At 33.3% G+C, this 15,855-nt stretch overlaps 2 protein-coding genes across 2 annotated transcripts; both read left to right on the forward strand.

The window, feature by feature from the left end:
• Positions 1-409: 409 nt before the first annotated feature.
• Positions 410-4,985, forward strand: LOC112728619 (uncharacterized). Its single transcript, XM_025778840.2, has 14 exons — positions 410-715; positions 799-861; positions 946-995; positions 1,096-1,176; positions 1,287-1,360; positions 1,658-1,740; positions 2,141-2,247; positions 2,394-2,536; positions 2,614-2,661; positions 2,856-2,908; positions 3,376-3,460; positions 3,544-3,610; positions 4,469-4,579; positions 4,798-4,985. The coding sequence occupies exons 1-14, from the start codon at positions 546-548 to the stop codon at positions 4,893-4,895; spliced, it is 1,233 nt and encodes a 410-aa protein (XP_025634625.1). The 5' UTR covers positions 410-545; the 3' UTR covers positions 4,896-4,985.
• A 284-nt stretch (positions 4,986-5,269) lies between these two features.
• Positions 5,270-9,313, forward strand: LOC112728620 (F-box protein At1g61340). Its single transcript, XM_025778843.2, has 4 exons — positions 5,270-7,962; positions 8,143-8,413; positions 8,550-8,624; positions 8,714-9,313. Exons 2-4 carry the CDS (start codon positions 8,219-8,221, stop codon positions 8,927-8,929), a joined length of 486 nt encoding a protein of 161 aa, XP_025634628.1. The 5' UTR covers positions 5,270-7,962; positions 8,143-8,218; the 3' UTR covers positions 8,930-9,313.
• Positions 9,314-15,855: the final 6,542 nt, after the last annotated feature.

The following is a 15,855-nucleotide window of genomic DNA, read 5'->3' on the forward strand; positions in this document are numbered from 1 at the left end:
TCAAGGAAAGAATATTTGATTTTCAATTAATGAAGTGTGGAAAATCAAGATTTTGTATGTGTATAAATAGAGGCTTAAGCCATAACACATCAATAATAATAATAATCTCCCCTCTTTCTAAATATTGTCTTCTTCTCTTTCCATACGTTACTAATATATAATAGTAATAGTAGTGAATATATAAATTACTTCTATTATTATAGTAAGATAATTATATTGTAGTAAATATTAATACTAGAGTTTTCTATTTATACATCTTTATTTTATATTTAGTATATTTTTTTATTTATTTTACAACAAGATTAAGATTTAGATTAAAATGAAAAATTTAGGATTTACATTTTAAAAAATTATTAATATTAACCAAAAAAACGTTTGCACTTAGTTGACCCTTTTTCTTAAAAATTATGTTGAAAAAGAAAACTTTTAATCTTTAATTTTTTTTAATCGTTTAGAAAAGAGAAAGAACAGAGCAGAAAGCATGACAAAGAGGAGAGGGAGTTTTGGCGGTTGTAATTGCCACAGAAGAGGCGCTGAGCAGAGCCATGGGAGCAGAAGAGGAGCTTCAAGTAGCAAGCCCCATCCAACACTCCGTTTCCACCGACTACTCGTGGCCCCGCTTTCGCTTCGATCTCCCTCCTCACCGAACCTACCACTTCCATAATCAGTTCGTCACTCCCTCTAACCCTAACAACTTCCTCAAAGCCGTCAAATGGTAACTAGCTAACTAACAAACTCACCTTCTTCATACTCTCTTTCATGCCTCGCATTCATCTTTTCTCCCTCTCTTTCTTTCAGGTCGCCCGATGGTTCCTGTTTCCTCACCACTTCCGACGACAACACTCTCCGCATCTTCACTCTGTAAAATAACTTCCCCTCTTCCTCCATTATCATCTATTTATTCCGTAAAATGCACCGAAATCGCTTTTGCTTTCTATCTTTCAGACCGGACCCTGAAGCCGCCACTCTGGTTGATGCTTCACAATCTGATGACGGTATGCTCCCTGCAACGATGACGTATTCTTGCTGTTTTGAATGCTTTTGCATGCAAGCGTAGTAGTCAAATCATTTTGTTGTTGTTGGTGGTGGTTGTAGATTCCTTTGCGGCGAGTCTAGTTATGAGTGAAGGAGAGCCTATACATGATTTTTGTTGGTATCCTTACATGTCTGCATCAGGTTCCTTCCTAAACTCCAGAACTTTTTTTATATCTTGAATGATTATTGATTATCATGCTTATTGGTCTATATGAACGAAGATTTGGCAATAAAATTTGCATATGTTTCAGATCCTGTGACCAATGTTTTTGCAACTACTACTCGCGACCATCCTATTCATCTATGGGATGCTACTTTGGGACAGGTACTGCTTCTTCACTCATGAGCTTAATTTGCAAACTAGGAAGCTCGTCTACTCCATTTGTTTTGCTTGATGCCAAAATCTTCAAATTAAACCTCTATTGTGCCGATAAATTTATTTATTCATTTTAAAGAAAAAGAAGCGTGTCAAATTGATCACGAGTGTACTGTGGTTATGAGATTCATACCAAGTGTCAGTTCCAGCTTATGTTGAGCAGTGGTTACACATTCTGTTTTCTATAGTGCTATTATTGGAGTTTCTGATCCTTTTTCTTTTTCTTTTGTTGGGTTAAACATGCAGCTACGTTGCACGTATCGAGCTTATGATAACATGGATGAGATTACTGCGGCATTTTCAGTTGCTTTTAATCCTGCCGGGACTAAGTAAGTAACATGTTTCTTTTGAGGACCAGTAGTTTACATATTACGTAATGCATTTTTCCTTTGACAACTTGTGCTTCATTTTTTTAAATATATCTGAAAGAGACCTTATATATCATCCACGAAAGTCACCCCCCTCTCTCTCTCTCTCTCTCTCTCTTAAAAAGAGACTTTCTTCAGGACAATTAAACATGTTATCACCCCTTAGGTTTATTTAATTAAAATGTCATGGACCAATGCTTCGGATTTCTGCCTGTTTTATCTAAAGTCAATATCCCATCCATGATGTTGTTTTTCACAATGTGGTAGAGCTTTTTACTCTGATTGTGGTGATCAGTGTGATGAATTAAATTATGACTTTTATTATTAGATGATGAACCTAAATCTATTGTTTATTTTGTAGGATATTTGCTGGATACAACAAATGTATCAGGATGTTTGATCTACATCGTCCTGGCAGAGATTTTGAATTGTATTCAACAGCAAAAGATAAAAAAGAAGGCCAAACAGGTATTTTTTCAAATTAGGTATATTAATTAGATTTTAATCTTTTATTTAGAGAAAAAATATGGTAATCATTGTGCAATAATGAGAACATACTCCAACCCAAATATATGCATATAATTCATCCTAAACCCTAAATTTTTACCATGCAGGTATCATATCTGCAATGGCCTTCTCTCCATCTCATACTGGAATGCTTGCTTTGGGTTCATACAGTCAAACTACTGGCATTTATAGGGAAGATAACATGGAACTCTTGTACGTTTTGCATGGTCAAGAAGGTGGGATTACGCATGTAAGTCACCTTTGCTTGTAATTAATTGGTTCTGAATATGAAACAAAGAAGAAAGTCTAAAATTCCCCCTCCTTCAGGTCCAGTTTTCCAGAGACGGAAATTATCTATATAGTGGAGGTCGGAAGGTAAGATTTTCATATTTCCTTCTCTACCTAGGTTGTTTTCAACTTGATGAATAATGTTTTCTTTGGTTAATTTACTTAAATATCTCTGATGTAGCTCCCCTTCCTTATTTTATGGTTGCATTTACCACTGTTTCTTGTCATATATTTTATATATATGATTATTCACCAATATCAGATATTCAAATTTCTTGAAGGACCCTTACATACTATGCTGGGATGTGCGCAAAGCTGTTGACTGTGTCTTCAAGTAATATTCTCTTGGTTCTCTTTCCTGTGTTTTATTTATATGTGAATTGAAAATATTAAGTATAATGGTATGGAGTGTAGATGCTAATGAACAAAACTGAAGCAAAGTCTTACCTACTCTCAAGTTGCAAGTGCTTCCCTGAAAACAAAGGACTTGTTGAAATTGTCAAGACCTGCCCACTATTAGACATTTAAAGGATCAGATAATATGAGGGACATACTCTGCTTGGCTACAATGTAGTTAAATTTGTGAAATCCATAGCTAATATAGCTGCAGTATTTCTTAACTCATGATGACCCACTTTTTTGCCTGTATAAATTGCCATTCATATGAAATCTTGATTGACAGACTCCAAGCACCTTGTTTCCTGTGATCTTTAGATTCCCACCCCCAAGGAATTAATGTACTATTTACTCCACGCCTATACATGTTCAATGCTGAGATGCATGTATGCACCATGTTACTAGGTTATACAGATCATCAGAAAGCACCAATCAGCGGATACTTTTTGATATTGACCCTTCTGGTCAGCATCTTGGTACAGGCGGCCAGGTTTCTTTCTAAACCATTCCTATTTTCTATCAATGACAGTCAATTAATATTTGGCTTATGGTTCTAAATGATAATCCCTTCAGGATGGCTTAGTACATATATACGATCTTCAAACTGGGCAGTGGGTATCAGGCTTCCAGGCTGCATTAGGTACTTAATTCTTGTACTCTTCAAAGATGATGGTTGGGCTTTGATAACTCATCTTTTACGCTTATCTGACCTATCAGTTTTCTTGAAGTATGCTGCCTTATTTGGATCACATCTGCAATGCATATGCTCAGTGATGTTTCATTCATGCTAAAATTAGGTCTTGCTTCCTCTTCCCCCATTACTTGAAGTTCAGAGTTAAAACTATGTAATGGGCGAAACCATCTCAATTGTTTACCCATTGTGGGTTTTTCACATAGCTTGTCGGGTTCCACCATTTTGATAATATCTGTTTCCTCATGTTCCCTTTAGTTCAGCTTCTAATTTTATTTTTATTTTTGTTGTGATTTGTGAACCTTGTATTTTGACTCTGGATTGATTGTTACATGCATCAAAATATCAGTGGCGTTATGGCAGTGAACTGAATTTTCTTTAATGAGAGATAATCAATTAGTCATGGTGGTTTAATTGCATGATCTGATTTTTTGTGCTTACCCCAATTTATCCTAATTCCATGTTCTATTTGTCTATTTCCTGATTTTCGCATAGGCTGCATTCTTCCCCATCTTCCTTTCCTCTGTTTGCAGATAATCTAATAATTGCAAGCCCCATATCATGTAACGACTAATGAGACATAATTTTGAATCTCTGTATTCATTCATTCTTTTAAAGTCCCAACGTATTTGGTAGTTATCAAAAGTGGGGAATGCAAGTCCCGTAACATTGTTTTTCAAGCAACACAATGATATACTATTAGGAGCTACCAGCTAGTTGGCCGCAGGTGTTCTTTGTGCACATTTTTTCATTCTCATAACTGTTTATAAGCTCCCCCCCCCCCCCCCCCCCTTTTTTTTTTTGCAGACACAGTTAATGGCTTCTCTTTCCATCCATTTCTGCCCCATGCCGTGTCTTCCTCAGGTCACCGAAGATTTGTAATTCCTGATGACGACAATGAAGACTTGAGTTTGAGTGGTATTTTGATCCTGACACTTGTTTTTTCCTCTGTTGATTCTTCTATTTTTTACACGGTTTTCATTCAATATTTGAATTATGGAATTGATAAGTTTAACAGTTGCACTGATATACTTTTAGATTTCATGGAATTCTGAGATTCAATATATATAGAGGCTTATTTGCCAATTTCATTGCCCTTCATTGATAATTTTGAGTATGTTTAATGTCTAATGTAGGTCATGAAAACTGCGTCTCGATGTGGAGTTTTGGTTTGAAGGAGGATGGCAATTTCATGGATCAGACTGAAAGTGAAAACTTGGACTCAAATTCTTAATCCGCATTGTACCAATGAGGAAAACGAGACCCCTTTGGTTTTGGGGAGCCAATGATAAAAATGGTTCATGGTCTGATTCATTAGACAAAAGCCTGATCCAATCAAAGTTTTGCGTACATAATTTTTTACAAATATAAATTTTAAGTTGACTTAAGATGGACCCTGTTTGTGGTCGGTATTTCATGTGCCATTGCTTTCAAAGTTCTAGGCACGAGTCAAACTTGAAACCCCACGGCAGGCGTCAGCGCGTTCGTCTTCCTTTTCATGACGGTGGACTTGGCGACCAATAAAAGAAAGAAAGAAAACCTGGTCAAAGTGGGCAGCCACCTGGCCTCAGCTATATATGGCATTTGAAAGTACTTTGGAGCCCTTTTGTAATAACCATGAGTACCGTCACGCGTAAACAGTAAACCACAGGCAGTTTTGTTTAGCTTGGTGGTTGGATAATTTCCTAGGTGAGTATTGACCAATTTTAATCCCTGATCACAAGGGTTACAAAAGAAAAAGTAAGTTTTATCCAAATTTTTTTGCTGAAATTTACATATGAATTCGTTCGGATAAAGCTTATATAATAGGATAGAAATTCTGGCATCTCCACTGTGGTGAAGCAGCACCGATCGCTAATTAAAAAATGCAAATAATGCAAAGGGGAACAAAGTAATTATGTGAAAGAATATATGCTCTTGGTTGGATTTTTATTTATTTTCTTTATTCGAATCGTCGGTGGATATTGATTGACAAAAACTATTAGGCAGAGTGAATGTATTCGCAAAGATTACAAGTAAGGAAATATCTTTATGGTCATAAAATATAAGATTCTTATCTAGGCATCCTCATAAAGGTGATTGGTTGGCTTCTTAATGATCACAAAATGGCAAAGGAATCCAAGGCAAAGTAAAATGCCATTCCGCCACCTAATCCCTCGAATTAAAGGTGCCAAGGAATCCGATGCAAAAGAAGAAATATTCCGCTGCGTGCCTAATCCCTGAATTATAATTTTATAAGAATTGCAATACAAAAATACAATTATACACGGTATTGAATAACATAAGGCAAAAATGTGAGCATTAAACCGAAAGTACTGTAACAGTGTAACCTATAAAATGGTAATATGGTAATATTTTTTGTTTGAAAAAGATTGTACATATAGATAAATAGGGTTGTATGTATATATAATGTACTATTTTATATTAGAGGATAAATGTTTACTTCAAATTGAACAGAGTGATATTCAAATTATTTCTCTAGTTTTTATTAGCTTATTACTAACGATATTTCGTAAAGCATCTTTCTCTAAGCTTTTAGATTGGATTTTTTTTTTTCTTTTCTTTTCAAATTAGAACTGTACACAGTTTGAGGAATTAGTTTGATGCCAGGCTTCATCTTGAAGTTTAATTTTGTTACATATATTCGATTATATATTAATAATTTAATACACAAAAAAAAAACATTTTTCCCCTAAAAGATAAAGAAAAAGAATATGACTACTTATGTCAATATATGGAAGTTAATAACTATTTTTTTAGCTCAATAATACACTCTTAAGTACTTTATGATAGTAACATACATATGCAACAAGATTAATATATTATTACATTTAATTATTTTGTATACAATGTCACATTTAAGTTGTTTGTATGCTAAACTCGCTTTCGGCATGTGATTCAAGAAACTTTGCTCTCGCTAAGTTTTCTTTATTGTTTTCATTTAATTTTATCCACTTCACCACCTTCCCACTTTGCTTAATTGCTTTCCACACCTGTCCAGAGAAGATGTCGCTGCCATGTTTCATCATCAATGATTGATTCCCATACATACATTCATTCATACAGCTGTTGACTTAGCATCGGCACTTCAACATTTGTTTTACTCTTACTCCTTAATGCTATGTTTGTTTGAGGTGAAAATGGGAGGAAGGAAAAGGAAGGGAAAGAAATTGGAAGGAAAATAGTTATTCCCTTGTTTGATTGAGGAGAGAAATGGGAGAGGAAGGAAAATGGATGGAAAAATATTGGTGGGGTCCACCATTTTTTTTCCTTCCAACAATGGAGAGAAAATGGAGAGAAAATTAATTCTCTCTCTCTACTTCCAATATTACCCCTTTACTTTTTTCAATATATTTTATAATAAAAGGATAAAATTGTCTTTTTATACTATTTCTTTCCTTCTTATTTTCCTTTCATCCAAACACATCTAAAAAAAATAAAAATCCACTCAATTTCTTTCTTTTCCTTTCTTTCCTTTCTATTTCTTTTCTCTCTATTTCTTTCCTTCCAACCAAACATAGCCTAAGCAATTAACACAAATTAGAAATTACCCCGAAATAAAAACATGTAACAGCCAAAGCAAACAAGCAAAAGCCGCCAGCCGCCTACTTGGAATACAACGTCAAACTCAAAAACACCAAAGACTTTCTCAAATGGGTCCCACTATCCAGTTAGTTTAACCACTTTCCACCGTTGATCAAGGACCTTTCACACGTGTCATCGCAGACAGAGTATAATATAGTGGGGTGTGATCCACTACGGTGAGGGTCCAGGTCATCCCTACGTCCACGTACTCATGAACGTGGTCAGGAAGCAACCGACAAAGCCGACTCGAGCCGACCATGAACCACGTCATCAACCCACTTGTGTCGCCCAAAGCTTTCCCACTTCGCCACGTGTCCCGTCACAACGGCTAGTTTTCCACACTCTCTCTCTCCAATTTTTAACCGCCATTTCCAGAGAGATATAGAAAGAGATTAAAAAAAAAAGAGAGTAGACATTTTCTCCGAAATTTCGCCAATTTTCCACGCGTTTCTACTGTGCACAGGCAATTGCTTTAATAAAAAAAAATTCAAAAGCTTTTTCATTTTTTCATTTTCTTTTTTCAAATTAGTTGGTTCATATATAAGGAGCAGGACTCATTTGTTCCCCCAAAATACGAAGAATCTTAATAAGGCAAGTGAGAAGAGAGTAGTTGAGTTTGATCAAAGGCAGAAAATTTCAACAGTAACACAAAAGAGAATTCCATTTTCCCCAATTTTCTCGGTTTCTTTCCTAATTGGAAACCCTCGTATATCTAGGTACGTTTCCTGTCTCATTTCTTCCCTATTTTTTTCCTGAGTTTGTTGAAACTGGCACGTAGCGTTCCCGCTTTTTGGATTTTTTCAAAAATTTGTTTCAAAATTCTGTAATTAAATACTTCATTCGGTGCTGTGACTTCGTGGCCTGTTTCTGATCCTTAAGGTTTTGGGTATTTGCAGGTTAGAGAAGGAAAGTTCGAAGTTTTAGCGCTGTTAAGTTTATTATTTTGGGGATTACTAGGGTTCATTGGAAGACATGGCGATAGGGTTTGAGGGCTATAATTTTACAAGAACACGATCACTTGGAAGGAAGAGGGTTGTTTCTAGCAATGTAGAAGGTTCTCCTCTTGATTCAGAAACTGATATGGCTCCATTGAAGAGAGTGTGTAGTGGGAGGTTCAACTTCAACTCTGAAAGGTCTCTCCTTGAAGCCCTTCCTCTTGATATTCTGGTGAGTTTCAATTCTGATGGTGTAATAGTAATTCTAAAAATTGTGTTTATTTTTTAATTATTATTTTCAAGTTCACTGATTTGAATGAAATGCAGAATTCTGAATTTTTTGTAACCCCTAATTGTGTCAATTGCAGATTAGGGTGCTGTGTGGTGTGGACCATGAGGATTTGGAGCAGCTTCTGCATGTCTCGAAAACGATTAGCGAAGCAGTGAGTATCAAGTACCATTTCTAAGTGTTTCTAAATTTAGTTTAGGGTTCTAATTTGGTAACTGATGGTGGATTTTTATTCTATTGCAGGCTGAAGTTGCAAAGAGGTTCCACTTTGAGTACAGTACTCCAAAGAAGAAAACTTTTGATTCCTTTCATTCTTCCATTAATTTTAATGATGCAAAAGGGTTTGAGGAAATTGCAACTCCAAAGGCACCATTGAGGAAATCCAAGTCAAGGCTGAATAGTGGGAAGCTGGCTTCAATTTCAGTGGCCTTGTTTGCATCAGATGATGAACAGTATTAAGTCAAGGGAAAAGAGAACAAAGTGATGATATGATCACAGCTTTTCCCTTTGTTGTGTAAATAGATTGTGTCTGTTGTTTGTATATTGAATTAGTATATTACTGCTAGATTAGGAAGGGATTTGAGCTGATTTCACACGTCTTAAGAATCTTAACAAGTCCTTATCTTCAAAATCTTCATTGAAGATTGCTATGGGCTTGTTCTGTAATCTTTCTGTAAATCTCTATAGGAAAAAATAGAAAATGAGAGAAGATTCTAGTGATTTTGTTTGGAGGGAAATTTAGACCCTTCTAATCTGATAAGTTTGAGTGTGTGCTGTTTAATGCTGCATACTCTTTGTGCTCTGTTGAATAAAATGATTAAAGCTTCCACTTCTATGATTAAATCTATTTCTCAATATTATTTTATTTCCCTTTCTTCCATTATCTCTTGTAATGATTTATTTCGATACTGTTCCAAAGCTTAAAGGATACACAAAATATTTATAATTCTGTGAATCAATTTCTGGTTGGATATAGAAATCATCATTTGCTTTTATTAAAAGTGACATAATAATTGATACTTGTTTTAAGCCGTCTCTGGATAAATACTTGTTTTAGCTTTTCATATATTTTGCTTAGCGGCGCACATGTTTTTTTCGCTTCTGCGGGCAGATTAGAACTTATAAATCGACTATAATAATTAGGAATCTTTTGATTTTTTTATTCAATTGTCGGACAAAATCGACAATAAATATTCCTTCATATGTTTATACAGTAACAACTGAAAGGATAATTGATTAAAAAGTAAAATACAACTGAAGGGATTATTGGATTTGTATTAAGTATTATCACTTGGATAATTATTGGATGTCGATACTAATCCATTCCAATTAGTGTAAAATTTATAGTGGAACTTTTTGGCTTTATCAAAGTTGTTCTATAGAATTTGTCAACTGATGGTACTACTTTGAAGGTAACAATTTCTGTCTTATCGTCTGTCTCGGTTTTGAGCCCTTTTTTTTTTAATTAGAATTTAACTAATGAAAAAAGTTGATATAAATTTTAGTTCTTTTTATTATTCTAGTCTTCATTGTCACTCATATCATGTTATTATCTTCTTTCTTTCTTTCTTTTTTTTTTTTTTTTACACGGTGTCTTTCAACTTAAAATATTAAAAACTAATCAAATTCTATTTAAAAGTTTATTATTGGCAAATAAGTTGTTACATGTACAAAATAAAATTCAAACTTTTAATATATATTTTTTTTTTTTTGGTTTTTCACGGTATCCTCCAACTCGACAGGTCAAGGACTAATCCGTCCTGCGGTACTGAGCTCCATTTAAGAGTTTGCCGTTGGCTAATGAGTTGCTGCATGTACAAGGTAAAATTCGAACCTCCAACACTTACTTAAGCGGATTAGTGAGCTAACCACTAAACCAATCCAACTTGGTTCAAACTTTTAATATTTATTTAATTAAACTAGTAAACTAATTACTAAACCAACTCTGTCATGGAACTATTATTGTCAACAAACTTTCATAAAATATTTACCCGTGAGCTTGGTACAGCCCAGTTTGGTAAACATTATCTAAATTCTAAACTTAGGATTTTAACAGTAAAACTATGCAAGTCCAAAAAAAAAAGTAATAAAATCTCACCGGACATGTGTGCCAATCTGCAATGGAAAAATGTTACGAAGAGAAACAGAAAAAAGAAGCTCTTTTCTTCTTTATAAGTGGGCCTTCCACATAGTTGGATCTTGTTTTTTGTTAAGAGGAGTTTATCATTTTAACCTCTAAAAAATTAATAACAAAAAAAAACCTCTAAAAGTTTCTGACAAAAAAACGTGTATTTAATTTTTTGATAAAATGATTTTTAAAATTAAAAAATATTTGGTTCTCTAATAATGATGTTAATTTGATAAAATGCATCAAATATAGGGAGATATAGTTAAAAAAGAAGATTCTAAATATCATATTTCGACATATTTTTTTACAAATTAAATGAGATATTTTCATAATTTAAATTTAGTAATTTAGTATTCAGTATATTTTTTTTTCGTGAATAGAAAAAAAAATTCAAAAGCAACTTGAAAAAGTAGGTTTAGATTGAGATATTTTATCAGTTTTTTATTTAATTTTAAATAATTTTTCAAATATTTCAACAAAAAAATTAGATAAAATGTATAAGATATTTGCAACTTATAAAAAAATGTATTCTGTCAAATTAAAATTATCTTTATATGTCAAAATATATATTTTTTAGATGATTATTTTATGAAAACTGTATTTTTTAAAAGTTAAAATGATAATTTACAATTTTTTACTGGAGAAGTACCGGAAGTGGATCATCTTCAGTGGAAAAAAAGTAAAAAATTGGATGGTATCGAGTAAAAAATTTTATCCTTCATTACTTTCTCTCTCTCATTTATTTTTGGTCCCACTTGTAGAATTAAAGATAATAGATCATATTTTATTCTCTTCAATGACCAAAAAAATGGAGAGGATCCATTTCCAGAAGTACCTGCCTGATCTACTGGAAGTCTGGAAGTGCTTTGTTTTCTTTGTTTTCGGGTTACTTATAACCTCTATGGCTTATAATAAAAAAATAAAATATATTTTTTATAACATTTATATCAATTATTTTAAAGAGTAAAGTAATAATTTAGTCTCTAATATTTAAATTGAGTCTAATTTCGTTTCTACAGTTTGAAATGTTTTATTTTTATTCTAAATTGTTTATTTAGTCCTATTTAAGTTTTTAGTTAAAATTATTTTTTTTCTTTTAAAAATATTATTTTTTTCTATGTTATTATTATTTTTTATTATTTTATCATTTTTATTCTCAAATCATTACAAAAGTCACTATAAACATTACAATTACGAATTTTTATCATTTTCTTCAAAAAAAAAGATTTTTTTAAAAAATTATTTTTAATCAAAAGACTAAAATAAAATAAATAAAAAATTTAAAATAAAAATAAAAAACAAATTAAAACTAAAATAATTTTTTACTCTATTTTAAAACATTATCTTATACGGCCTTATCAATTTCTTTTGTTTTTTCTCTCACTTTTCTAATTTTCTTCTCTTCCTCCTCTAAAATGAGTAAAATCTAATCCCCCCATAATTTCCAACTCCAAAATCAACGCGACCATTGCCTCTACCTCACCACAACTTCTCTCTCCCAATTTTTAAAACTTTTATTTTTTAAAAATATAAATTTTAAAAAAGATAAAATTTATAATACTTTTATTATGGTGTTTAAATTGTTTAATTTATTTTTAAAATAAAAAATAAAATATTTAAAATTTATTAAATATTATGTATTTGTCTTTTTTAGTAAGTTAGATACAATATCAAAAGTATTATAGTATTTATTTTTAAAAAATATTTTTTTAAAAATAATATCTATATTTAGTAAATTAAATTAAAAATGACTTTTAACAAATACAAGCAACAACACATTCATTTGATAAAATAGTTTTTAAAATTTAGAAAATACTATAATAGACAATAATATAAAAGTTAGAGTAACTACCCAAATCAGTTCTTAAGAAATTTAAAAACAGATATTTTAGTCCCTAAAAAAAATTAATACACAAATCAATCCCAAGATTTTATTTCGACAGACAAATCAGTCCAAAGTTCATTTTTTGACAAAGTAATTATCCAGATCAGTCTCTAAAAATTTTAAAAGTGGATATGTCCTAAAAAAATTAATACACAAATTAATTTTAATATTTTTTTTTCATTAGACATAATAGTCCTCCATCTAAATAAAAATAAAATAAAATTATTATTATTATTATTATTATTAATTGCACAATAATATAGTACCATAATTTTTTATACTTTTTTTAAAAAAAATGATAAATTTATTCATTAGATTCTTATGTATGTATTTATAATATAAACAGTATATATATATAAAAGGGATTACTCTACAAAAAATTTAAGGTTAAAACAATTTGATATTTTTGTATTTAATACAATCAAAAGATGTCATATTTTAAAAAGGCTTTTTTATATAATTAAATATTTTAAAAACATTAATTCCGCATAGATTAGAATTTTGTTTGAAATACGCATTGCCAACTCAAGGGCGTGGCCCACGAAATGGAGTTGCCCATCAACACACTCCCGGTGCCCGCAAAATGGAGGCGATAGCTGCAGGGTCCAACTCACCTGCGGCGGACACGAAATGGGGGGACAGCCATTTAGTGTCTGCCATCCACAAAATAGGAAAACCAGGGGCGGCGGTCACGAATTGGTGCACTTCATATGTACTACTGTCCACGAATTGGGAGCATAATTTGCCTATATAAACGTCCAGCCAAAATTTTTAAAAGAATATGAGATTTCAATAACATAACTCTGCAAACAACACATTAGTTGAATCAAGCAAAGTATGATCATCAAGCTTACACAATACTTTCATCTTTGAGATTTTTGGAAAAGATGGCAGGTACCGTAAAGTTTTTCAAGATAAGTCAAGGGGGAAAATTCGTATTTACATGTACTCGTTTGGATCCTGAAAATCAGGTATTTATTTCTGTGTATTTGGTTATTTTTCTTATATTGCTTCCATTAATTATGACTTCATTATGTTGAGTGGGTTTTAGTACTTTGTTCCCTGCAAATAATCCTACTTAAATTAAACATATTCAGTTATCAAAATATTGATGAGTGAAGAGACTACATGTAAACATTAGGAATATATTACATTTGTTCTATCTTCTACTAGAATATTATTTGACATTTTAGCATTTGGAAAACTTGAAATTGTCACTGGGAAGTGATAGGAATAAAACTGTGGAAATGTTAGTTCAGAGAGAGGGAAGGTTCAAGAACAGAGGAAAGTTTACAGAGGAAGCCCTAGGTCAAAAGCAAGTTACTTCTGACTAAGGCAAGAAAAAATGAGACTTACAAGAGCAAAAAACTCAAAACTCTAATTACTCCATCTACTATATATACTTCCTTAACTAAATCTGCTAACTAACCGTTCACCACTATTAACAGCTGTATAACAAACTTTTCCAAAACTGCAAAGTGTGTAACTAACTTGCTAATTAATCTGACTCCTCATGTGATAGCCCCTCTCAAGCTGGAATTGGCAAAATCAACCATTCCAAGCTTGCTATGACATCTCTCAAAAATGCTTGGAGCTAGAGCCTTTGTAAATATGTCTGCAGTTTGGTTTGCAGTGGAGATTGGGAGTAATTTGATAACCTTTTCTTGCCATTTATCTCTCACTATATGACAATCTATCTCAATGTGCTTTGTTCTCTCATGGAAGACTGGGTTTGCTGCAATGTGTAATGCTGATTGGTTGTCGCAATATATGGCTATTGACTTCTCCAACTTCACTTTCAAGTCTTGCAAGATGTAGGTCAGCCACTGAGCTTCCCTAGTTGCCATTGCTAATGCCCTGTACTCTGCTTCGCATGATGAACTTGCAACTGTATTTTGTTTCTTACTCTTCCAAGATACAATTGAAGTTCCCAAAAAAAAAAACAATACCCAGATATTGATCTTCTACTATCCGAACATGTCCCCCAATCACTGTCTGAGTATCCCGCTGGCTCTAAGTCTGAATGAGCTGAGAACATCAACCCAAGTGCTGGTGCTCCCTTGAGATACCTTAATACTCTAATGGCAGCTTCAAAGTGTTTATCTGTGGCACAATCCAAGAATTGACTGAGTTTTCCAACTGCATATCCAATCTCCGGTCTGGTGTTGGTCAAGTACAACAGTTTTCCAACTAACTTCCTGTATTCTGAAGTTGAGCTTAATGGAGTTCCAGAATTCTTTGACAATGGCACTGTGTAGTCCATAGGTGTCGAAACTGTTTTGGCTTCGAGTAACCCATACTCTTTGAGAAGGTCGATGCAATATTTTCTCTGACATACAGTGATGCCCCTCCTGCATCGAGCCACCTCCAACCCCAAGAAGAATTTAAGCTCTTCCAGGTCCTTGATTCTGAATAGCTCATGCAAGTGATGCTTGATGAATTCAATCTCCCTTAAATCTGTCCCTGTTACAATCAAATCGTCAACATAAACTAAAATAACAGTGAATCCTCCTTTTGAATCTTTAGTGAACAGGCTGTAATCATTTCTGGATTGTTGGAAGCCAATTGCTCTTAGAGCATCACACAACTTTGAATTCCACTGCCTGCTTGCCTGTTTTAGGCCATAAAGAGATCTGTCCAACCTACACACCATGTTTGGTGAAGAAACATTCAACCCGGGTGGAGGTTTCATGTAAACTTCCTCCAAAAGATCACCATGTAAGAAGGCCGTATTTACATCTAGTTGATGTAAGTGCCAGTTCTGCACAGCTGCAATGGATAGCACAATCCGCAATGTACTCATCTTCACTACTGGACTATAGGTTTCGAAATAATCAACACCAGCAGTTTGTGTAAAGCCCTGTGCCACCAACCTGGCTTTGTACCTGTCAATGCTACCATCAGAATTCATTTTGAGCTTGAACACCCATTTGCAGCCTACCGCCTTTTTTCCATTAGGTAGAGAAGTCAAAGTCCAAGTCTTATTTTCTTTCAATGCAGAGAGTTCAGCCTCAATTGCCGCTTGCCAACATGGATCACTGATGGCCTCAGCATAGCATTGTGGTTCTTTAATAGGATTTGGCAATAGAGGGTTTGTAGAGTGTTGAATTTGTATATTATGAAATTGAGACTGTGACTCACAAAAGAGAATAGTTGACTCTTCAAAAAAATTTTCAAAAACTTTAGGATAAAAATCTTGTAAAATTCCAGGATTGAATTGAAGATTATTGATGTAGTTGTGATTTATATCCGATGCAGTGGTCATACAATGATAGTCTGCTAAATATGATGGTTTTCTCCTGATCCTATTTGATTGTCTAATGTCTAAGTGTTGATGTGTTTGTGCTGGTGCATTGTATATGATCGAGCTGT

This window comes from Arachis hypogaea, chromosome 12 (assembly GCF_003086295.3).
Source record: "Arachis hypogaea cultivar Tifrunner chromosome 12, arahy.Tifrunner.gnm2.J5K5, whole genome shotgun sequence".
Taxonomy (NCBI): domain Eukaryota; kingdom Viridiplantae; phylum Streptophyta; class Magnoliopsida; order Fabales; family Fabaceae; genus Arachis; species Arachis hypogaea.